The following is a 25084-nucleotide window of genomic DNA, read 5'->3' as shown; positions in this document are numbered from 1 at the left end:
ATATTCAAACATTCGAAAATCAAAGTACTGTCTCTTTAAAAAACTTCTACTTCGACACTTCACCACCTTAAACCTGACGAATTGCTATGTTAGCCTATGGGGACCTCCTAGAACCTAGCCAAAATTTGGCTAAGTTTTAAAAGTCGAAGGATTTTTTTTGAAAATCGCTCGATCGCTCAACTAAATCATTCGAATCGTTCAATTTCCGAAGATTTCACCGTATGGTCGAACGATTTTAATTAGACCAAAAACGGCCAAATAAATTCAAAAAGAAAAGTTCGACTATCGAATTTGACCTATTTCGATGGTCGAATTTCAAAGTTTTTTACCTTCGAAATTCGACTTTTGATTAATCTGCCCCTAAATGAATTGACAATAATCCCAGAGGATGAGACCACTGGTTTTTGATTTTTTACATTCTTCAGTTCCCACTCACATACATAGATAAGGCCTATTTTTAAATTGTTGCGCTATTTAAGGTCCATGCATTTATGTTTTGGCAATGAACATACATACTGAGTAAAATGTCTGGAAATGTGTGTTCAGATTATATTTCATTGAGACAGAAACAGACTATACTGACCATTGGTGAAACAAATACATCTTAATGCAAGTTAATAAACTCACATTATACTATGTGGACATCCTTACCTTTCTTAGTGGTTTGAGCTTGGTTTCCATTACAAAATCATACTTGCAAAGTTCACAGCATCGCGTGTCTGAGCTTTTGATCCACTGATGTAGGCATGCCTGGTGTATAAATCTCAGAGTACCAGTGCATAGACATGGAGTAATGAGAGGATTCTCTTCATCTCCCTCGCAATGACAGATTCTGAAAAAAGTATTGCAAGAGCAGAAACAATGCTGATCAGGCAAGTGAGAAATCAGAATGATATTGCCAAGATGTTCTTTAGATAAATCACAGAAATATTTTAGTGAGTTGATTCTGTCCTGGGGACATTTTCATTTCCTATGAGTTACAGGTATGTTACTGAATTCTTCTGAAGGTTCTTTCAAAGAATTATTGATCTAAATAGTAGATCAATAATCATCACAATTAAAACAGGAGTAATAAATTATCTTGAAGCATGTAAAGATGCCACAACACATGTAGGAGCAATTCAAAAAATATTATAGCTCAACTGTCATTCTAAAAGTAGAATATCTGTATATGCGGTCTTGGTGGGACAAGAAATGTAAAAATAATCCATTCATTGATTTCATAATTATCAGAAATTGTATCTGAGGGGTTGCTCTGTGACCATATAAAGGCACAAGGCTACAGGCTGATGAATAAAGCATTGGAGGGGGTAGGCCAGGACCTCCATCAAGGGGGTTCAAGGAGGACTGTAGTCAGGTGTAGAGCATGATTCACAGGATGAGTAAGGGGTATGGCTTATGGTGAGTAGGTGGAGGGTGGGAGGGTGATGGTTTGAGTTTGTGATAATTGATCAGTAGTTGGGGCAGATCATGAAGGAGTTTGGCATAAATGGTTAGTGGTATGGACAGATAAGAAATGTGGCCATGCAGACAAGGGACATTTTTTTCATTGAGGCACAATTTTACTTGTTGGCACAGCTCACCAACTAGGAGGCTCAGGTAACCAATGAGCTACTAATTAGGGCCCCCTGAAGGAAAGGGTCCTGTTAATTCAGTAGTATGGGGCCCCATGATTACTGATGGCTGCCCTGGGGATGGGGGATTAGGAGTACTGGAGCTGAAGCTGTTTTAATAGCTAAAGCAAGTGAGAAAGGATGTGAATCAGACAATAGAGAAGGAGGTTGAACCAATAAAGCATTAGTAAGAAAGGCAAAACACCAGGCAGACATGGAAATAATTCATGAGACTGGAGCAGCTGTACAAGTGTACTATTGTACTTGCTAGATTAAGGTATGAAAGGTTATGATACTGTACATGAGGGACTCCAAATCCAATGTGTAGTGGAAGAATGGATGTAGTCACTCTACAATTCCAAATAACTCTGTTTTGTTCTAGAAAGATTCAAGATGCATAGTGAATCAAAGCCATGCTGATGTTCCTTATCATTGCTGATGACAGAACTTTATATGTCTTTTCACAGCAGAGCTTTATTGATAGTATGTAAAGAGAAAATTCACAGCTCAACATAGAAGAGCAGGACTTACTTTTACATTTGAAATCAGCCCAATGAGAAAGAAATGGATTGGTTCATGAAAGAGTTTGACACCGTTATATAATTTTCTGTGCTGTATAATACAAAAGGAAAAGAAAGCCATATCTGAAAATGCCTGTGCCTCTATAGAGATCTTTGTCATAATATTTGGCATGAACGTTTTGTTGCTGAATTTTTCTTCCTGACACGTTGACATGAAACTGCCACTTTTCCATGGAATTGTCAGCCATTGTAAAAGCTCTGTTCTTATCTCTCTGGTTCTTTTCCATTTTATCTTGCACTGGGTGCTGGGAAGCTTTATAAGGTTTAGATGTATCTAAGGCATCCATTGTCTTTTTTTAATCATGTAATTCAAAGTGGGATATGAATCAGAAAGGAATTCATCTTTATTTGATAAATGCAGGACTAGTGTATTTGCAAGCTGTGGAGCTGCCCCTCAATAGTTGGTACAAAGTAGTGGGGGGGGGGGGCTAAGCAAGGCCAAGGTGAACTTTGAATGTATTTACTGTCTTGGATATCCTGGAAATAACATCAGAATATTTTCTTACATCAATGACCATTTATTGAGGTTAGAGGTGCCTGACCAAATGCTCCACCACAAAGGTGCCAGGTACCCATGGGCAGCAGTTTTAGTGCTGTAATGCTGTAAACTGAAAATAAAAATATATTTTCCCAGCCCCCAGCTACTTACCTAAATCAGCAAAGCTGAGGGGAGGGGGTGTTACTTTCAATGGAATATCATGGGTCCTGGGTAGGAGGCTTAGAGCAGCACCAGACCTAAATACAACCCTGCCACCATGTCTGTAGCAAACAGCTTGCGAGCAATGAAATATACTCTCACTTTAACCTTTGTAACTAATTTATTGCTGGATCAGAGTGAGCCTTTATTTGTGTTACCGTTAGGAATTCACTAAAACTAGGATTCTATTAAGGACCTGATCCTAGCATCTTTTGCACAATTTGGATTTGTCCGATCCTGTTTTAATTTAAACCAAATCCAAACCCTTAGGCTAGTGCAACATGGGGGCTTAAATCACCTTGCTGAAATATGGAGGTCAAAAATCAACCCATTACATGAACATTAGCCTTCTGTCCTACCTGTCAGCTCGGGTACAAGCGCACATGGCTAATTTCAATGAAGAAACATGAGCGTTAGCATTTTCCTGCCAAAATCAGATGTGTGGGGGCTGATTTTGGCCCCTGTGTGGCACTAGCTTAAAAGTCATGTGACTGTAAAGTTCTGGAAAAATAACGTGACAAGTTTTTGTTTACAATTAATTAAATTTTACTTTTTCTTGTCCCGAGTTTTAGGACCCCTTTAGTCTGTCTCCTGGGCGTTATGGATGATCTGGGTTTGAAATCTGTAGTCAAACTGTGCTACCTACAGCTTTTATTTTATGCAAAAAAATCTATCCTCCTACACTGGAAATCGGTGGAACCCCCAACCGTTACCTTCTGGAGGAGCCAGGTTAATAATATCCTCCCTAACCAGAAACTGGTTTATGTTGCAAGGGGTTGCCCCAAGAAGTTCGAGGGCATTTGGGGAGCTTGGTTGGAGTACGAGGGGACGCACTAGGATTGTATTGATTGTGCGATGGTGTTCTGACTGCTGGTTCTGCTTTCGATATGTATGTCTTCTTCTTATTTTCATGTCTGTGTATGTTTGTTTTGTTTTGAAAATGCAAAAATAAAAACTTTTAAAAAAAAAAAAATTTTTACTTTTTCTATGCCAATTAGGATTCACATTTGGTTCTGGCTTTGGCCGAATTTTCTGTGGAGGACAGAATTCAAAAATGATGAATTCAGTGCATCCCTATTATAAGCAATTGTATAAAGAGGAAAGAGCTCCAAATGTACTTGGTTTGCATCACAAATAAACACTTTAGTAATAGGAGAAATGGATTTTTCTCTGTATGTTGAAAAGCAAATTATTTCTCACAGCCAAACATGACAGGGACTTGCGTTAGACTGTGTATTATTTGCTGTACATGTAACTGCCCATTTATTTTCTGCAAAGGTCTCAACAGGATTAAAATAAGACAGGGAAGCTCCACCATATTTGCAGTAACGATGAAATTGTTCTAATGGTTGTCAACTTCGGTATAATCAGTGAGCTTGAAGAAAATAGTAGGTCATTTTTTACCGACATTGACATTTCTGGGTAGATCGCTAGTTATACAGAGTGATTGCTCCACTGACTTGCATTATCACTATTTAGACACTAGATGGCATTAATAACTTACAAACTATACATGTATTCCTATAATAAATAGAAAAGGTGTGTGTGTCTAAAAATATATTAATCAGATTTTGCTCATACTTGCACTTATACATGCTCCTGCCATCATCATGGATGCTGCCGGAGTTGGGGGACACAAGTACCTAATCTAGGGGAAGGTGGCCAAAGAGGTACGTGCCTGGCACTCCTCCAACTTTGCATCCTAGCCACATGCCTTTTCTGCCTACCCATAATTCTAGCCATTTTTAATACTCATAGAGCCCGTACTCCAGTTGGGGGTAACAGTAGTTTTTTGGGTTTTTGCCCCCGCCAGGACCACCATGAAGGGAGCTCCCTGTTCTAGTGGCCTTGTTGGGGCACATGCATGTGCATAATGAGTGAATGCTGCAATGCTAATTATGTGCTAATTATTTGCTAATTATGTGCATGCATGAGATGTCAAAGGCGCACTATGCACATGCACTCTGGCACGGGCGCATGCACCGGGAATTTTTTTAAAGAAACTATTGTTACCCTCAACTGGAGTGCGAGCTATTTTAGCCCGCAACTTTGGTTGGGGATAAAATATTTTGGCAACAGGTGCCATTTAAGTAATGTTATTATCTTATTTTTTGTCAACATATTCCCAGGTGCGCTCCAGCCTGTTACGCCGTCTGAGTCAGCGTTCGAAATACCGCCCTCCCAGCCTGTCACGCTTACCTGGAAATCGGAGAACGAAAATTTCACTCTATGCGTTAGAAAAGTCAAATTTCCGGTTTAAAAATTTGGCTCCTAAAGTTACCAGGAGCGGCATTTTTGCTGCCCCTGGCAACCCTTACTTAAAGGGCCTCAACTCGCCTCATTGGTGGAGCTCCCCTGCATATTCCACTGCTCTGTACAATGAGTTCTGAGATCTAAGATTGTACAAACACATTTGATTGGACAGATAATCCTTTCCCAATTCAGTTGGAGCATTTTACCAAGCTTGGAATCTGGGACAGGAAAACCATTATTAATGCTCCGTAGCAACTACAGGAATTATGTGTTTACCACTTTAATGTGTTTAGCCTTATAAAGCTGAAAAATAACAATAACTTATTTGAGTTGCCTCTATGCCACAGCATGGCTCTCCTAAAATCTTCAAATACTACTCCACTTTAAGGTTTGAAATAAAAGAAAGAAATAATCATTCCACCAGGAAGTTTAAACATATTTATTGTACAGTATGATTGGGACCTGTGGTTTTCCAGATAACAGATGTTTCCATAATTTGGATCTTCATACCTTGGGGCAAAGTCACTAAAGTGCGAAGCGCCTAACGCTAACGCAAATCCACCAGCGTGACGTCATTTCTTTACTTCGCCGATTTACTAACGGGTGCTGGCGTAAATTCGCTAGCGAAGTGTACCTACTTTATCGCTACTTCGCACCCTTACGCCAGGCGAAGTTGCACTATGGCGAAGGGACGTAACTACGGTAATTCACTAACTTGCGCATTTTACTGAACATTACCTCTTGCGCCAGACTTGCCTTCGCCACCTCAGACCAGGCGAAGTGGGGGATTGCTTCAAAAAAAAGTTGACATTTTTTTTAAGTCCCAAAAAACGCTGGCGTCTTTTCCTTTTTTAAGGGTGATAGGCTGAAAAAGGTCGTACATTTTTTTTGGGGTACCCTCCTTCCCCCCTACATTTCCTAACATATGGCACATAAACTATACAGTGGGCACATGTATAGGGCAAAATAATAACTCTATTTTATTTTATGAAGCTTTCCCAGCCTTGTGTAGTGTAATGTATTTGCTGCTACATATACGTCCATTGTACTTTAACTTGGTGCTGTATGCAAATTAGGCATCGCTAGCGTAACTGCGCTTTCCTTGACAAATTAACGCTAGTGCAACTTCGCTACCTTTCGCCTCCTTGAGCGCAACTTCGGATTTTAGTGAATTAGCGGCGCCCTGGCGAAGTGTGGCGAAGCCTGCGCTAGCGCAACTCCGCAGGTTAGTGAATTTGCCCCAAGTCTACCAGAAAATCATGTAAACATTATATAAACCCAATAGGCTGGTTTTTGCTTCCAATAAGAATTAATTATATCTTAGTTTAGATCAAGTACAAGGTTTGTTTTATTATTACAGGAAAAAAGGAAATAATTTAAAAAATGTGGATTATTTGATACTTTATAATGGAGTCTATGGCAGACATTGGAGCTTTCTGGATAATGGGTTTCCAGATAACGGAACCCATACCTGTACCAAACACTAAGGGGCAGATTTATCAAGGGTCGAATTTCGAATAAAAAAAACTTCAAAATTCAAATAAAAAAAGACCAACCGAAATTTATTAAAAAAAGTTTTTTTTTCAGATGAATAGGCCGTTTTCAATCGAATTTGAAACAAAGTTTTTTTAAAACAAAACCTTCAATTTTTCAAAGTCCACCGAAATGGGTTTTAGGAGATCCTCCATAGGCTAAAAAAGGAATTCGGCAGATTTTAATTGGTGAATGGTCGACGTCGAATTTTTAAAGAGACAGTACATGATAAATTTCGATTTAAATGTTGGATTTTTTTTCATATTCGAATTGGATTTGGACTATTCCCTAGTCGTACACAAAAAAATAGCTCAAAATTAGATTTTTTTCATTTGAATTTTCACTTTGACCCTTGATAAATCTGCCCCTAAGAAAAATGTGCTATTAGCTTACTTTTTTTGCAAATCTCCCGACGATTTTGTGAAAGCTGTTTCCTTTTAGCTCAAGAATGAACACAAATCCCTATTTTTTTCATGACCAAAACAAAAAGTATATTCAGCACAAGCCCTACAATTGGAATGCATGTTGAACAAGGGGGTATAGTGCCTCTTTATAACACAGAAGGCTGTGCAATCTAGAGAACCCATTTTCTGAGAACACTGCACAACATACAGTATACAGTAACTAACCTGCATACATCTAAATCCTCACCTCATTGGATTAAACTGGTGAAGAATCCTGTACATGGGGCACTGTGGTGACTGGTGCCTGAACTTCTGCCCCTGAACTTTCTCCTCTTATGTTTTTCTTGATGATGTTATTATCGTCTTGACAGAAACCTTGACACTTAATGGAATCTGTGCAGAAATTCTCTTTTTCTTTTTCTTTTTGTTTTTCTGTTAACAAAACTGGTTGTTTCAGCAGGTAGCCCTGAAGTTAAGGATACGCTGGTATCTTTGTTTTTTAACACTTTCCTTCTTCTGTGGTAGGAGTTGTAAACATTGGTGGGATATGGGTTTAGTTCATTTGTGATTTTACAAGGCAGAGAAGCCATTTCAATGGTATCAGTGTCCGAGGATCCTTCATAAGTTCAATGTGATTTTTCTTGAATACTTTCATCTTTTCATTTCTTTTCATTCTAGGTGTGGCTAAACGTTGGTCATCGGATGAGGAATCTGTATCTTTTGGTCCAGTCCTCTGAGCTTCCCTACCAGGTTTTAGGTTTCTTTTTTACATCAAGAATGCTTGCAGGTTTCACAAGTTGTTTTTTTACGTCTACGCCTTCTTTTGACCTGCTTTTAACCAGGCTCTCTAACAGCTGATGTTATTGTCATCACAGGGGTGGTTTGTGTAACGTCATCTTCTGTAACATCATGCAAAGTCACAGAAGTGCTTAAACGAAAAAAAAACAATGGGAAAAGAAAATAGAAAGGATGACAGAGATGAAAGAAATGATGGAGGAGGAAAACAGACTTTTACACGAAAAAAAGGACAATCTGGAATGAGAAAGGAACTTTAACCAAATAAGAAGCACACACATACACATATTGCACAAATAATATACAAAGATATAAAAAAGAATTGATACCTACATACCTACAAATATCCTGAGCTGATGGACATACTGATGATTGAGAATGGCTTCTTGGTGTAGTACCTGTTGTTGGACTCTTAGCCTGAAAAACACATTTATATATGTTTACATTATTTTCAGTTTAGTTTGACATTATAGGAATGGGAATAAGATGGCAGATATATGGCACCCAGGCTGAAGTATTGGCTATTTAAGGGAACAGTAACACCAAAAAATTAAAGTGTTTTAAAGTAATGGAAATGATAATGTATTGTTCCTCTGCACTGTTTGTTTGCTTCAGAAATACTACTATAGTTTATATAAACAAACTGCTGTGTAGCCATGGGGGCAGCCATTCTAAACTGAAAAAAGAGAAAAGGCACAGATTACATAGCAGATAACAGATATGCTCTGTAGTATTAAACTGTATTCTACATAGTGTATTTACTGTGTATCCTGTGCTTGAATGGCTGCCCCCATGGCTACACAGCAGCTTGTTTATATAAACTATAGTTGTGTTTCTGGTGAAGCTGGGAGAAAACTGTGTATTTTGAAATAAACTATTTCTGACAATGGGACTCCAAAGAAATACCTTGTGGCGACCTTGTATTTTCTGAAAACTCTGGTGAGACTTTGATTTATTGTTTTCTGAAGTAGCATTAAACTTGTGCTTTGTTTATTTTGTCCACTGTGAAAATAAAGCACAGGAGCCTGCAAATTTTGTTGTCAACCTCAGCCTCCTGTCTCATCTGTGGATCAGTTTTGCTTGACTAATACCAGCTGCTATGAGCAATTCCCCCACAATAAATAAATGTCTGACAGCCACTCAGGTGGCTCTGCCCTCAAGGCCAGGGTACTAGTGACCAAGGCTAGCCTGAGAACTGAATGAATCCAAGCGAGGGATTGGGGCTACAGGGGAATCATACATAGAATTTTGTTCGCTTTCGTAGTCAACTGAAAAAAAGATGAATTAAAATTTTCTTCTATAAATAGGTGTAATTCTAGTATACCTTACAGCAGGGAACCCCATCCTTTTGAACTCGTTGGTGCCACTGGGAGCAACATCCAACGGGTTGGAGAGCAACATGTTGCTTACGAGCAACTGGTTGGGGATCACTGCCTAACAGTAATATGTCACACGTATTGCGGCGTTCGCAATGCCGCCCCCAGTCTTACCTTAAGAAATATCTCTCTCTGCACTAGAAAAGCCGAATTTCCGGTTTAATAACGGGAAATTCATTTTTTAAATTTACTAGGAGCGGCTTTTTGCCGTCCCTGGTAACTTCTGGGGAGCTGCCGTCTGAGGCAAGGTACTCACCTTGCCTCCTGGCAGTAACGCCCCTGGTCACACAAAATAATTGTCATGTGCTAATTGGACTGTATCCAAGTCTGGCAGCCGATATGATGTAGGATATATTGCAAATAAGCAGAGTAATATATGGACTCCTAATAAACATTTCATCAAGTAGAAGATACAGCTTTCACAAAGCTTTGATATATTGTTTGACTGACTTGCTGAGTACCCTGGAGATTTGTCATTCTGCAAAAAATTAAAAAAAAAAATTAAATGACAAAAGTGGTTGGAGCAGTACACGTGACTTACCTTTCACACTTTTTCACTCAGTCATGCTGTGGAAATGAGTGTTATTCCCTGCCACAAAAGGACTGTTTCAGCTGATTCCTTTAAATGCTATAATTATCCTAGCACTGTTTTAATTTCAGGTTTTGGAGCTGCACGAAAGCAAAATGCCCATAAAAATAACTTCAAAAACATTAAGGTTCAAAAAAACATTGAGGTTCTCCGCATTTTTCATTTAGGATTATGTGGCATAAGTTATTTTACTTATTTCTATCAAGGTATATATATATATATATATATATATATATATATATATATATATATATATATATATATATACTGCCCTTGTGGTTGCAGACATCTACAGCAGTGCTCCTTAAATACTTTCTCAAAGCCTTACAGGCTGGCTAGGGATGTTAGTCAAAATTACATAATTGCCTAAAACTACACATTATAATGCCTTTAATATTGAGACTTCTAAAAGGGTTCTGCAGATATTCCAAGGCAATTCAGGGAATTTTGAATTTCATAACAAAGTAGGCCAAGCTATAAAATTTCTATGATTTAAGGGCATGCCAGTGCACTACCTTATATTAAAGGTGGCATTTACATAATAATTTACTGTGGTAATTAATGGGCAATTTATCTAGTCTCATCTGTTTATTTAATTCCAATTGTACGTTTGTCACGTTTGGTACAAACAGAACTTTGCCATACTTAAAATCTTAGCATTGATTCCTTTGACCAAAATACAACATACAGTAGATATTACTGAACCTTATTTAAAGGAACAGTAAACTATAGTTCTCTGAATGATTCTGAAGTAAACCCACTAGTTTTGCCAGTGCAAAGCAACAGTACATTATATTGCCATTCCTTTAAAACACATTTGTTTTTTGGTTTTACTGTTCTTTTAACTGTTCATATGTGTTAGATACAGTTTTTCTATGCAAGGATGATGATCTTGAAATGCTTGAATAAGTAAGTCTGTAATATTTTCAATCAAAGCATCAACAACTACAGCTACAACTATAAACAGACAATTCCAAACCTGATGGAAACCATTGAAGTAGTAAATGTTATTTGCTCTATTTTTTGATTTATGTTTCTGCATTGCTAATGTGAACACAAGAAGCCTTACACATCTTCATCCCTTTGACGTTTTAGGAGAATCATGCACACAAACTTAAGTGCAGTGTGGGCACCAATATACAATGTTGCTGATGTATATGGGGGCAAATGGGCTGGGGTGTCCACCAACAAATTCGTAATATATATACACAACAGAAATGGGACTTCTCCCCCTGCCCATGTGACCCCAAATTGCTCAATTATAAATAAATACTCCTAGATGTGGAATAAAAGGCAATATTTATTCAACACTATGCCAATATCAAATTTAAAACCAATTAAAATAAAACTAAGCAGCGCTGCATGTGCACAAGGGATCCCTTGCTATAGTCTACATGCATACAACAATATAGACGGCAATCATATGCTGCAGTATGAAATAGCGCATCTAGGACTAGACCGGAACGCTCCAACAATAAACGACAGTCTCAATTTTTGAGTAAGTGAGTGGTCTCAGACAATCCGGTGTTAATATTCAATCAATTATAGCAAAAGCGTGATGTTAGTACATCCCCAGGTCTGAGGCATGCCAAATTCGCCAATTTGTATGAGGCACCCCCTATGGAACAAGTCTCCTCGAGATGTAGGTGTACTACACCATTAAATGTTAAGGGGGATACACCTTCAGTGTAAACCAAAACCTTCACGGAGAGCCCAATGGTGTGTGGGTGGACAGGGTCGTTTGGATTTGCCAAGGAGGCGGGCAGGCCATCCCCTAGATTGTCTGAGACCACTCACTTACTCAAAAATTGAGACTGTCGTTTATTGTTGGAGCGTTCCGGTCTAGTCCTAGATGCGCTATTTCATACTGCAGCATATGATTGCCGTCTATATTGTTGTATGCATGTAGACTATAGCAAGGGATCCCTTGTGCACATGCAGCGCTGCTTGGTTTTATTTTAATTGGTTTTAAATTTGATATTGGCATAGTGTTGAATAAATATTGCCTTTTATTCCACATCTAGGAGTATTTATTTATAATTGAGCAATTTGGGGTCACATGGGCAGGGGGAGAAGTCCCATTTCTGTTGTGTATATGTTTTAGGAGAATCTTGATATTCAAAGGCTGAAAGCAACCCAATTCATTTTCCTTTGATTACATTGTATTAACTTTCATTTGAACAATTACAATGATATATATACACTATGGGGCACATTAACTATTGGTCGAATATCCAGGGTTAATTAACCCTGGATATTCGACCCTCGAAGTTAAATCCTTTGTCTTCGAATATCGAAGTCAAAGGATTTAGCGAAATTCATTCGATCGAACGATCAAAGGAATAATCGAACGTTTTGAAGGATTTTAATCCATCGATCAAACGATTTTCCTTCGATCAGAAATTGGTTAGAAAGCCTATGGGGACCTTCCCCATAGGCTAACATTGGTGCTCAGTAGGTTTTAGTTGGCGAAATTGGTGGTCGAAGTTTTTATTAAAGAGATAGTACTTCGACTATCGAATGGTTGAATCGTCAAACGTTTTTTAGTTCAAATCATTCGATTCGAAGTCAAAGTCGTAGTCGAAGGTCGAAGTAGCCAATTCGATGGTCGATGTAGCCAAAAAAAATGTTTTATTCTAATCCTTCACTCGAGCTAAGTTAATGTGCCCCTATATGTTTTCCATAATTAGTACAAGCTTGTGATGTGCTGGTCGGGTAAAACCCAACCTGCTCCCGAACCTGCCCTCCCTCCACCCGTGCCCGTCTGCGCCTGACTTCTGGGTTCCTTTTATAGACCTGTGCCACCCTGCCAATGATGTCACAAAAGGGGCGGGACGAGCATATAAAAGTGGAAGCATGAAATCATTAACCAGCAGTGTGAGGTGGTGGGTGGGGAGAGCAGTAAGAAAAGCACAAATGGGGGTGCGAGGTCAGCCCGAACACGCCCCGACCCGTGGGTCCTGCAGGTATCGGGCCGGTCCTGTACATCACTGGTACAAGCTATAAATTGTCAAAAGATCTAGTTGTTTTACATATCTGCTTGTCTTCATTTTAAGATGTTTGTCCAATTCTTTGGGGTATATTTATCAAAGAGTGAAGTTAGATATAACCACAGTCTGCTAGAGTGAAATACCGCCTCTCTCCATTCTTTGCTATGGGATTTTTAACAGCGTATTTATCAAAGGGTGAAAGTGAAATTCACCCTTTGATAAACACGACTTTAAAAATCCCTTAGAAATTAATAGAGAGTGGAGGAATTTCACTATAGTAGACTGTGGTGATCTCTAACTTCACTATTTGATAAATTGACTTTGTCTTTTTACAGGCCAAGCATATCATTATCACCTACTTCATTTTCACAGTATCTGTAACAGTTTTTTTTACTTTTCCAATGGTATTATTTGAAATAGAACTAGATTTTCACATGGTCTGCAGTGAATATATCACCCTGTGTATAATCTAATGTGATAACATTCTAATTTTAAAGAAAACCAAAGTACGTGGGAACATTTAATTCAAGGAAATCACATCTTTTAATGATATTGATCTAAGCAGAAGCTTGAAGGTGAAAGATATCTGGCTGAACACCAGACAGATTTCTATCGTACAGGTTTAAAACTCCTGTTAGGGCATGGGCTGCATTAGCTAGTTGATGTGGTTCTCTCCCCATGGTCGGCAATTACCATTGTTGGGATCTGATCGCTGATTGTTTGGATAAAAATATTTCCCACACAATGTGGCCCTATCAGGGGAAGTTCTGCTTGTGTGGCAACCTTACATTGAGTTATTCAAGTGTATTGCTGCCTTGCATTTTGCTTGTTTAGACAAATAAGTAGTACTGATGACAATTCTTCCACGAAAGGCAAGCTCTATTTTGCCAAAGAAACTCATGCACTGGTAAAACCTAGAGTCACATTTTCATATAAAGTATACATAATATGTCTTGAGCAACACTACAATAACAGTAAACCCATATGAATTATTTTAAAATAATTTGAATTGAGATTTTGGATGAAATGAAAACACATCTTTAATACTTTATTTTGGTAGTACCGTATATACTCGAGTATAAGCCGAACCGCGTATAAGCCGAGGTTCCTAAGAAAACTGGGAAAATGTATTGACTTGAGTATAAGCCTAGGGTGAGAAATGCATTTTAGGACATGTTCAGCAGAACACCCGCTCCTGCATGCACTCTGCTAGGGAAGAACTGGCACTTAAGTAACAGAAGTTTAGTGAAGATCAGATGAGTGTCTTTGGTGTTGCCCAGCATCTTCGTTGACAATAATAATAATACCATAATGTTTTACACTGTATTGTACATACTGTATTGTACGATTTCGTTTTACAATGCGAATGCAAATCAGCAAGCAGTCTAATAGTCTTCTAAAAAGTATACCGGTATGCATGGGCATAAACAGAAAATTTTCCAGGGGGGGGGGCAAGGAAGACAACATATCACTCAAATTATTAGTACCCATATTTTGGTTTCCTAAATGGTTAACATGCCTGTCTTGCAGCGCTTGGGGAGCAAGAAGCCGGTAAGGGTTGTCTCTTGTGCAGACTTATGAGTCTCTGCACAGGACGCTTTATAAAATAGCTTGAAAACTGTACAGTAGGGCAGCTAATGAAGGGGATAAAATTTCAGGGGGGGCCCAAGCACCCCCAGGGGGAGGGCAAGCACCCTCCCTTGCCCTGTTATGCGGACGCCCATGCCGGTATGTTAAACAACACCAAGTAACGATAGATTCAGTAGGTAAACCTATAACCACGGCTTCCGTCCAGTGAAGCAATATAATCAAACAATAAAGGTGGTGGTTAATAATAGGTCCAATACTCAGAACTTTACTGCAAAACTCAAGTTCTTTATTGTGTCACGACATGTTTCTAGCTGGGCTCTTTCTTCAGTCCTCCCTCCTCAGGCCTTCCCCTCCATGCTCAAAGCTGAAATGACAAGTAAGCAGGAGTAAGCAGCAACTTTAAAATACCGGTATACTTTTTAGTTCTTCCCTAGCAGAGCGCACGCAGGAGCGATCAGCTGAATCGAGTATAAGCTGAGGTAGACTTTTTCAGCACATTTTGGGTGCCGAAAAACTCGGCTTATACTCGAGTATATACGGTACTCAGTTTTTAGGAGGTACATAATTGAAATGAAAATGTTGCATGTTTGTTGCAATTAGTTGTAAGTAATTCATTGTAAGTATAGCTATTCTTGCATCTTGTTTTTTCACAAACTTCTGAAGAGTATAATGTGAGATGCAAAGAAACAGGATCTTCTGTGTATATTTTTTGGTTCCAGTTAGCATCAAGAAGATTAGTACATTTACGCTCACACAGGGCTTTGTTCTTGTACAATCCAGAGTTCATCTCTGGTTGTCCACTCCTCTATGCTGTCTATTAAATCTTGCAATATGAGTTCATCTGGTGTTAAACTTTGATGGAAATGGGCCATTTTGGCTCTTGTAGAGGTTCTCTATTGTGGCCTCTGGGAAAAGACCATTCAGATTTGAATTTCATGACTTTATGCTTTGTCATTATTTATAGAGTACTATTTGTAAACAATAAGTACCATATTTATCATTATTGTGACTTGATTTGGCCAGGATTTCTTTCTTAGGAATCGATTTGTGTCCAATTTAGATTGTTTCCCCAGACATGAATGAATCCAAGTCCCTAGTCATATAAACCTTTACATTTCGGCAAACTCATATGGGGTGCCGTTTGTCCCAAACACATTCTGTATAGAAAACTACCCATAGTACGTAGAATGAATGTCTCTCAGGGTACAAGTGCTTGTGACCATATACACATTCTTTTAAAGAATGAGAACAAAATCTGGTGCACAAAAGGATATCATTATATTACAAACTCCATTCTGATAAAATAACCATTCTGTGAAGCACTACTGAACCAATAAGAACAAAGCTTATTGCCCTATAACAAACAAGATGAAAAGTTGCCAGCTCTGCTCCTCGTGGCTGCATCATCCCTAAGGCATAGTATGTGGCCTGCTATAGAGGGCGTCCTCTAATGTCCCATGTGCTGCATAGTAATAATATGAACAATTAACAGTTACAAAATAACAAATAAAAGGGATGCTGTTAAACACTAAAGCTTCTTTCAAATGTCTGAGAAATATAATGCTGTACAGATGTTGTGGCTCAAAACTTGATAATGATTCTAGAGAAAGAAAAGTAAGAAAAACATAAATATAATAATTTTAGGTGATATTTCTATTCTTATTGTAGTAATCTTCTTCTGTGGGCATTTTAGTAAAGGGTGTTCCTGCTGTTTTGCCATTGTCTTATGATTAGTGTTGTCACCTTTCTGGATTTCACTGGGCAGCCCGACACTTAGAAGGGCTGTCTAGGTGAAACCCTCCTGTTTGGATTTCCTAATTTGAAAATCTGGACAAGACTTTTGAAAATAATGACATGGCTATCATCCAACCGCAGATCATCACGTCACCGCCCCTGCACCCAGCGTCACTGGTCCTGCCCCCATCTTTAACGTCATCTGCCTCATCCCCTGCCTGTTTTCTGACCCCAGAAAAGGTTGCAACCCTATTTATGATACATGTTCCTAATCCTGTTTTCCATCTTTCTGTCTAAGATAAGAGCAAGCTTGAAGCAGGCCAGTCTTACCTGCCATGTTGTAATAAATGTACCAGAAGTTACTGTGCTTGTCTGGCTGCTTCACCTGAACTAACACAGCAGAATCATTTAATCCACCACTAGCCAAGCAGTTTTTTACACTTATTATCTTGCTACCTAACCCATCATTATTATAGACCTAATATCCCTTCACTAATGTCTGACAAACTCTCAAAGTCAGTAATAAGCTTTGTATATGATTATTAGGCTCCAATGTCTTCTCCTATTTGTAATCTTGAACCAGTTAGATTTAGCAGTCTCTTAATAATATGCTTAGCTATAGTTCAACTACAACATAATAGGTTTAGCTAGTCATGGGCGAATAAATTCGCCTTGCACAAATTTGCTGTGTATTTCCGCATTTCTCCGCCGGCGTAAATTTCCGATTTTCACGATTTTTACGTGAAAACTTTTGAATTGCTTGATTTTTTCATGAAAACTTTCGCATTGCTAGATTTTTTGTGAAAACTTTAGAATTTTTTCAGTTTTTTAGTGAAAACTTTCGAATTGCTAGATTTTTCCGTGAAAACGTTCGAATTGCTCAATTTTTTTGTGAAAGCATTCGAATTGCTTGATTTTTTTGTGAAAACTTTCAAATTTCAAGATTTTTTGTGAAAACGTCCAAATTACACGATTTTCTTGTGAAAACGTCCAAATTTCGCGATTTTTTCATGAACTTTCCAATTTCATGATTTTTCGCTCATCACTAGGTTTAGCAAGAGATGTGGGACTGATCCTATGCACACATATTCTGTATAGTATGATATGTAGGTCTTATGAGCAGTCTCCAAGTTAACTGTAATTAACAAATATGTGGCGTAGCAATACAATTCAGTCATGCCTGAGTACTATATGCAAAAGAAAGAGGTAATTTTTGCACTGGTTATTTTAAGGGGGGTTATAATTTATTTATATAGTAGCAGCATGCTTTACATGAACATACTGTATAACTAACCGGGGTCTTATGATGCTTTCCCCCTTACCTGCCCTGTGCTTACCCTTTTTGCAACTGCGCACATATCACACACATGCCACATATGAGAAATGACGACTCCCAGAATTAGAAAAGAGCAAATTGCACGGAAAGCATTTTAGGACATCCTCAGGGGAAATCGCTCTCCTGCATGCAATCTCCTGTGGTAGAGGAATGCAGCATTGCCTGCTTTTTCTCACCCATCCTGAAAGGCTGCAGTCGCACCTCCATCCTGGGTCTTCAGTCCTCCCACCTCAACCTTCAGCTCTTCCTCCTCAGCCATCAGCTGTCAGCCCTCCCTCCTCGGTCCTCCGTACAAAAGCTCTCCATCCTCAGCCCTCAGTACAAACACTCGCCATCCTCAGCCCTCCCTCCTCAGCCATCAGCCTGGTTTAGGAGCTAAGGTTTGAGGTGGGAGGGCTGAGAGCTGGGGTCAGTGGCCCTGTTCATGATTCACCTAGCTAGAATGATAATCCTTCACAACTGAAGGTCCACAAAACTATCTAATGAGGAGGACAGAACTAATGGCTATATATGATAAAAACCCATGGTCCCGCTTACAAAAAACTTTAACTATTAATTACCTAATAAAATGCAAATATAAACACTTTTAATAGAAAAAAAAACAGTAGAAGATATTTAATGCAACTTGCTTTTCTATAATGAGTAGACAACAGAAATTACGGTCTGACACACAGTCCAATTAAAGGGGTTTTTCATCTTCAAACAACTAATTGTTTTCAGATAGATCACCAGAAATAATGACTTTTCGCAATTACTTTCTATTTTCTATGTGTCACAGTGTAAAGTATAATTCTTTTCACTTTCTAAAGCAGCTCTGGGAGGGTTGGTGGCCGACCCTGTAAACTGTTCTAAATTGATACATTTAGTTGATACATTTCTTATCTTTGTCCCTGCGGAGCAGAATCCCTGTGTTTTATTACAGGCAGCTGTTAGAATTGATACAATAGTTAATAATACTCCAAAGATGCTGCTGAGAAATGTATTAACTAAATGTTGTAAAATTGTAACAGTTTAGAGTCTGCGCCTGAATTACTGAGCTGCTAGACTCAAACACCAGAGACAGGGACATTAAACTTTAAACTTAGATTTTGGAAAAACAGTAAAAAACAAATAATATAAAGTAATTGAAAAAAAAGTCTTTATTTCTGGGGAACTGAACTGAAAAAAATTGTTTAGATGGTGAACAACTGCTTTAACAGTTTTATCCCCAGAAATAAACTTTAAAATAAAGGCAAAGTTCAGTAAGTGCAATTCAGTGATACCACAAAAACTCTTATCAAGGAGAGTCCACCTTTCCCCCTGTACATTAATTTTTTTAATGCTATAACTTGAACTTCTGATCTGATCTGATGTACTAATGAACCATAAGACTGTTAAGAATTAAAGGACTGTTTTAACAATCCTGCTTATTATTAGCTGCATAATTAGATGTGCTGTACTTAAATCATACATTTTTATTAAGTGCAATTACACCATTTAAGGCTTCAAGTTGAAGTTTCTTTTGTAGATTACACATATAAAGGTTCTCCTCCCCTCCATAAAATAACTCTGTGGTGTCTTATATTTTATGTGTGTCAATAATATGGTATTGGGATGTGGCCAATTGTTTTTCTCCCTGAGGAAGATACCCTTCTGTAGAGTTTATGGCCAAAAAACCCTCTCTAGTGATGGGTGAATTCCCACGATTCACCGCCGGTGAATACATTTGCGAAAACCGCTGCAAAAAAAAAAATGTACGCCTGTGTCAAAAACGGACGCTGGCGCAGTTTCGTAAATTTTTCACCGTTTTGCTAATTTCGCTGGAAATTCACATATTTTTCAGCAAAGCGAAACTCCCCAAATTCACCCATCACTACCCCTCTCCATTCAGCCAATAAAAGGATCATTTCAGACTCACAATCAGCTCTCCATTGGCATATGGCAAGTACAGATGGACTTTTCACTTTTGATATGCTGAAGGCATTTTTATTAAAAAAGGCAAAATAAGGAAAATTATATATTTACTTAGTAATGAACAATAAACGCTAAGGTTTTCACTAGAGGTGTAACAGGCTATAAGTACAACACTTGTACTTTATTATATTTTCAGAAAGGTAATACCACTATAATGTCCAGTGCACAATATAGCCTGTTACACCTCTAGTGAAAACCTTAGCGTTTATTGTTCATTACTAAGTAAATATATAATTTTCCTTATTTTTCCCTTTTTTAATAAAAATGCCTTCAGCATATCAAAAGTGAAAAGTCCATCTGTACATGCCATATGCCAATGGAGAGCTGATTGTGAGTCTGAAATGATCCTTTTTTCTAATAATAAACTCACAGAATACACTGTCTTGCCTCATCACTTTGGCAGCTTAAAGGGGTTTTCACCTTCCAAACATTTTTTCAGTTTAGTTATTTTCAGATTGTTCACCATGAAAAAATACTTTTTTTAAATTGCTTTCCATCTTTTATTTTTTTACTGTTTTCCCTGTTTTTACTGTAAGTTGAAAGTTAAATGTTCCTGTCTAGGGATGGGTGAATTTTTTCGCCTTGTTTCGCCGCGGAAATGACGCCTATAGACTTCTATGGTGTTGTGCATCAAAAAAAAAAGACGCATGAAGAAAAATTTCACGAATTTTTGGCAAAACGAAACAGGTCAAATTCGCCCATCCCTATTCCTGTCTCAAGTGTTTCAGTCTGACAGCTCAGTGATCCAGGAGCATCTGAACTGTTACCGTTTGCTACATTTAGTTGATACAATTAGTTGATACATTTCTCAGCAGTTGTTGTGAAATATTAGTAACTATTGTATCAATTCTAACAGCTGTCTTTACCGAAACTCAGGGATTCTGCTCAGCGGGGACAAAGATAAGAATTGTATCCATTTAGAACAGTTAAAGAGTTGGTGACCCCCCCCCCCCAAGCTGAAATTATTACACATTTACTTAGTTCGAGTGAAGGAATAGAGGAAAAATAGTTCGAATTTCGAATGGTCGAATATGGCTACTTCGACCATCAAATGGGCTACTTCGACCTTTGACTACGACCTTCGACTTCGAATCAAACGATTCGAACTAAAAATTGTTCGACTATTGGACCATTCGATAGTCGAAGTACTGTATCTTTAAAAAATTCTTCGACCCCCTAGTTCGCCACCTAAAACTTACCGAGGCCAATGTTAGCCTATGGGGAAGGTCCCCCTAGGCTTCCTAACAATTTTCTGATCGAAGGATTATCCTTCGATCGATGGATTAAAATCCTTCGAATCGTTCGAACAATTATTCCTTCGATCATTCGATCGTAGGAATAGCGGTAAATCCTTCGACTTCGATATTCGAAGTCGAAGGATTTTACTTTGACGGTAAATGTGCCCCTAAAATTTATACTTTAATAGTAGAAAAACGGCCATAAATAGAAAATAATAGGAAAACGTGTTTATTTATGGTGAACTATCTGAAACCAACTGAACTGAAAAAAGTGTTTGAAGGTGAACAATCCCTTTGATAAAGAATTTTTGAAAAACCCAGGTTTATATCAGACATAAGTTTCAATGTCTGTCATGGAAATAAAATCTGTTAAGCTTTTCTGTCATATAAAGCACATATTATTGACAATAAAAAACATCCTAGGTAATGGTATTTTAAAATTTAAGCATTATTTCCTCCAATGTAATATCTCCTGATATTTGAAAGGATTTATCCATAGGAGAAATAAAGATTCAAGTCCGATAAATTTAAATGAGAGACTGGAATTGCTTTTTGCTCATTTGAAAACAAAATAATCTGAAGAAAAAGTCAGCTTAGATTTGGCTATTCAATAACATACTTAGGGGCAGATTTATCATAGGTCGAATTTCGAAGTAAAAAATACTACGATATTTGACCATCGAATTGAAATACTTCGAATTCGAATATCGAAGTCAAAGTATTTTTCACCGAATTAGGCCATCGAACGATCGAAGTCAAAACAATTCAAATGATTTTAGAGCATGATCGAATGATTTTACTTCGATGTGTGAAGACTTAGAAAAATGCTGTAGAAGGTCCCCATAGGCTAACATAGCACTTCGGCAGGTATAATTTGGCGATGTATTGAAGTCGAAGTTTTTTTAAAGAGACAGTACTTCGATTATTGAATATTCGAATATTGGAACTATTTTACTTCGAATCGAATTCGAAGTAAATTCAAAGTTGTAGTATCCTATTCGATGGTTGAAGTATCCAAAAAATTACTTCGAAAATTCCTTCGAATTCACTTCGACCCTTGATAAATCTGCCCCTAAAAGTTAACTTAAATCCCTTAAAGTAAAGTCTCAAGATATTTGTGTGAAGTTGAAAATACATTTTAAATTTGTATTTCATTAAGTGGGTTGACCCCCCCCCCCCCTTCTTTTTGATAGAAGAATGGCTTCTGCCTTAGGTAGTTTATAGCATGACTCTGTATTCCAGTGCGTTTTAACCCTAGACCTTCAAGTGCTTAACTGTCTAATAGGCAACTAATGATGAACTGTCATGGACATTCAGTTTGTGATTTACCTCCCTCTACACAAGTGTCATGTCACTACCATAAACAATATTACTTGGTTAGTTGGCTTGACAAGTATTCCAGCACAAAACCTCTATTCAAAATGATATGCAACACTGACTATTGACATAATGGCATTGAACTTAAATTATAATGGGATTCTTAATGGCTTAGCTTTGTACAGTCTCAGAAAGTCACAACTTTATCAGGCCAACTATATCTGTCACAAAGACACAATTTTTCCTTACTGTTTTCCTACTGTTCCAAATTCCAAACAATCCTACATACACCGGAATACAGAAATTGTTTATCAGTCATCAATCAGTTGATCGGTCAGTTCATCAGTCCCTGCCCCTGAGGAGCTTACAATCTTATGGGCAAATTTACTAAAGGGGGAAGTGGCTAACGCTATCGAAAATTCGCCAGCATGACGTCATTTCATTACTTCGCCGATTTACTAACGGGTGCTGGTGTAAATTCGCTAGCGAAGTGGACCTACTCTAGCGCTACTTCACACCCTTACGACAGGCGAAGTTGCGCTATGGCGGAGGGACATAACTAAGCTAATTCACTAAATTGCAGATTTTACTGAACGTTACCTCTTGCGCCAGACTTGCCTTCTCCACCTCAGACCAGGCGAAGTGCAATAGAGTAGATAGGGTACCCTCCTTCCCCCTACATTTGATAACATATGGCACCTAAACTATACTGTGGGCACATGTGTAGGGCATTAGAATACATTTATTAAGGTTCCGTGGCCTTGTGTAGTGTAATGTGTTTTCTGCTGCATATACGACCATTGTACTTTAACTGCACGCCGTATGCTAATTTCCAATAGCTAGCGTAACTTCGACATAACATCACTAGCGACTTCGCAAACGATCGATAACTTGTGCACAACTTCGGATCTTTGTGCATTTGCGTAGCCCTGGCAAATCTATGCCTGGCGAAGTGCGGCGAAGGCAACGCTGTCGCAAATTGGAGGTAAGTAAATTTGCCCCTTAGTATTTGTGTGTCTATATATAGGTAATACGTAAATGGGTGTATTAGGCAGAGTGACTGAAGTTCTAATACATCCATCAATTATGCAGCTGCCAGGTGCATTCATATGAAATTATCATCAATATTCAGGCCTGTGAAAATATATTTTAAAATACCTCTATTTGTTTTTACATCAACAGAATTATTATGAAGTGGAGAAAAAGTAATATTGGGGTCAATTTACATCTGCCCCTGCTGCAAATTCAGAAGCACCAAGGGAAAAATCTGATGTTGCTGACTGCACCTATTGTCGAAGCACAGGGACCTGCAGGGTAGGGTGCAAAGGAATGCATTGCACATACTAAATAACCCCTATTAATTTTAATTATTTTCATTAATGGATACATTTAATGAATAACCAACATTTTATAGGCAGGAAATACCATTTAGGTTACTTTCATTGTTGGAGTTTAATAATGCCATATATTCAAGAATATTGAGCTGGATGAGAGTTGGAGGGGAGGAATTCATGACAAACACAAAGCAAATGTATCTTCTGCTCATTCCGAGGAAGGAAAATCCATTGCTCAAGTCATAACTTAATGATCCACGAACACATGACCATTAACTAAGTAGACTGCTTACTGCGAATGCCAGATGCACTGAAATCTTACCTTATACTGAAGTCAATAATGTACTGAGAGCTGATCTACTTCCTTATAATTTATAAATGGCCACTGCTCTGAATATTAATCGAAAATCTTAAACTTGCCAAATTAGCAATAAAAGTTGGATTTCAAACACATCGTTCTATACCAGCAACACAATATACAGGCCTTGGTGACAATTAAGGAGATACAATTATCTCTATAAAATGTTATTGTGCCTATATAATGGGATGTAGAACAAGAAAATTATTATTTTGTCAGTGAAAGTTCAGATTTACAGTTATATGCACAATACGGAACTCACCTCTCCTTCCTTTCTCTTTTCTTTATTCCTTCCCACTGAACTTCGCCCATTGCCAGTGGTCTCCTGTGCAGGGACTACAGAGATTTGTTGCAGGGGCATAATGTAGATGCTGCAGGTGGCCAACACCAGATTGGATGCCTTAATTCTTCACTCCTCCTTTGTAGTCCATCTGTGGAATAGCTCATAGCCTTGATTTCCAAAGCTTAATTCTAAAAGAAAAATGAAAACAAAAAAAAAACTGTATATATAGACTACTGAAAACAACAAATGCATTCAGAAAAGCAGGTGATTCCTTAAAAAAAATCAAATGCCACCCAGTTTACAAGAGGAAAAAAAGAGCAGTATTCCAGTTTGGCTTGCAAAGCGATAAGAACGGTAAATTCTAAGTAATATGCTCAGTTATTTGTACACCTTTTCACTCCCCCAGGAGCAGTGAGCAATTCAATTTCTAAGATACCTAATAGCTGTCATGGAAACCAAGGAAACCGGGGTCTCACAGGCCATTATTAGCGAGCGTTCTCTCTAATGAAACAAGCTCCACATTTGCAGGGGCTGCCACTTCTGCTTCGGTTTCACAGTTGATTCCTCAGGAGGCGACTAAGCACCCAGAGATACTGCGGCATGCTGACTAGGTATATAGGCTGAAAAGCTTAGTGCCCTATTTCGGACCCAAATCTCTTCCTTAAACACAGATAGCTGGCTGTGTCGTTCATGCGTTTAATTAGCTTAAGTCAAATGATCTGCCTCCTAGCAGGGAAGCACAGTGAAAGTATCAGGTATAAAAAGAAATTGCACTCCAACTAGAGATCTATGTATTACTCCAGCTTGTGCTACTGTCAATTGCTTGCACTCTCTGCATCCAGCGATTTTACCGAAAAGCACCATGGCTTAGACTCCAGCACAAGCCACAAAAAGGGTGAAATGTAAGGGAAAAGGAAAGGCTGACACAGTGCAAACAGTTATCCATTTGCTATAGCCACAATGAAATTATTTTGACACTTAAATTAAAGGTGCATCTTCTGTTCTTTCTTTGCAGTACTCTGTAAATGGTAACGAATAAATATGTATGGGCATGTTAACTTTGATGCCACTTGTCATCAACATCTGTATAAAAATAAATGTAAGTATAAT

At 38.2% G+C, this 25084-nt stretch overlaps 1 protein-coding gene across 2 annotated transcripts in view; it reads right to left on the bottom strand.

Moving 5' to 3' along the window:
* Nucleotides 1–24760, bottom strand: part of marchf1.S (membrane associated ring-CH-type finger 1 S homeolog) — a 67513-nt gene extending 42753 nt beyond the window's left edge. The window contains exons 1-4 of one of the 2 annotated variants that reach the window (XM_041579530.1): nucleotides 24411–24760; nucleotides 23954–24162; nucleotides 8214–8293; nucleotides 652–832 (exon numbers count right to left, since the gene is read on the bottom strand). In XM_041579530.1, coding sequence (XP_041435464.1) covers nucleotides 652–832; nucleotides 8214–8293; nucleotides 23954–24052 — 360 coding nt within the window. In that variant the 5' untranslated portion in view covers nucleotides 24053–24162; nucleotides 24411–24760. Of the gene's footprint in view, nucleotides 1–651; nucleotides 833–7328; nucleotides 7754–8213; nucleotides 8294–23953; nucleotides 24163–24410 lie in introns of those variants that run through there. The other variant, XM_041579531.1, reaches the window with a different exon arrangement.
* Between the last annotated feature and the right edge of the window lie 324 nt (nucleotides 24761–25084).

This window comes from Xenopus laevis, chromosome 1S (assembly GCF_017654675.1).
Source record: "Xenopus laevis strain J_2021 chromosome 1S, Xenopus_laevis_v10.1, whole genome shotgun sequence".
NCBI lineage: Eukaryota > Metazoa > Chordata > Amphibia > Anura > Pipidae > Xenopus > Xenopus laevis.
Note: the sequence above shows the minus strand (reverse complement) of the source record. Positions and strands in the feature narration are given on the sequence as shown.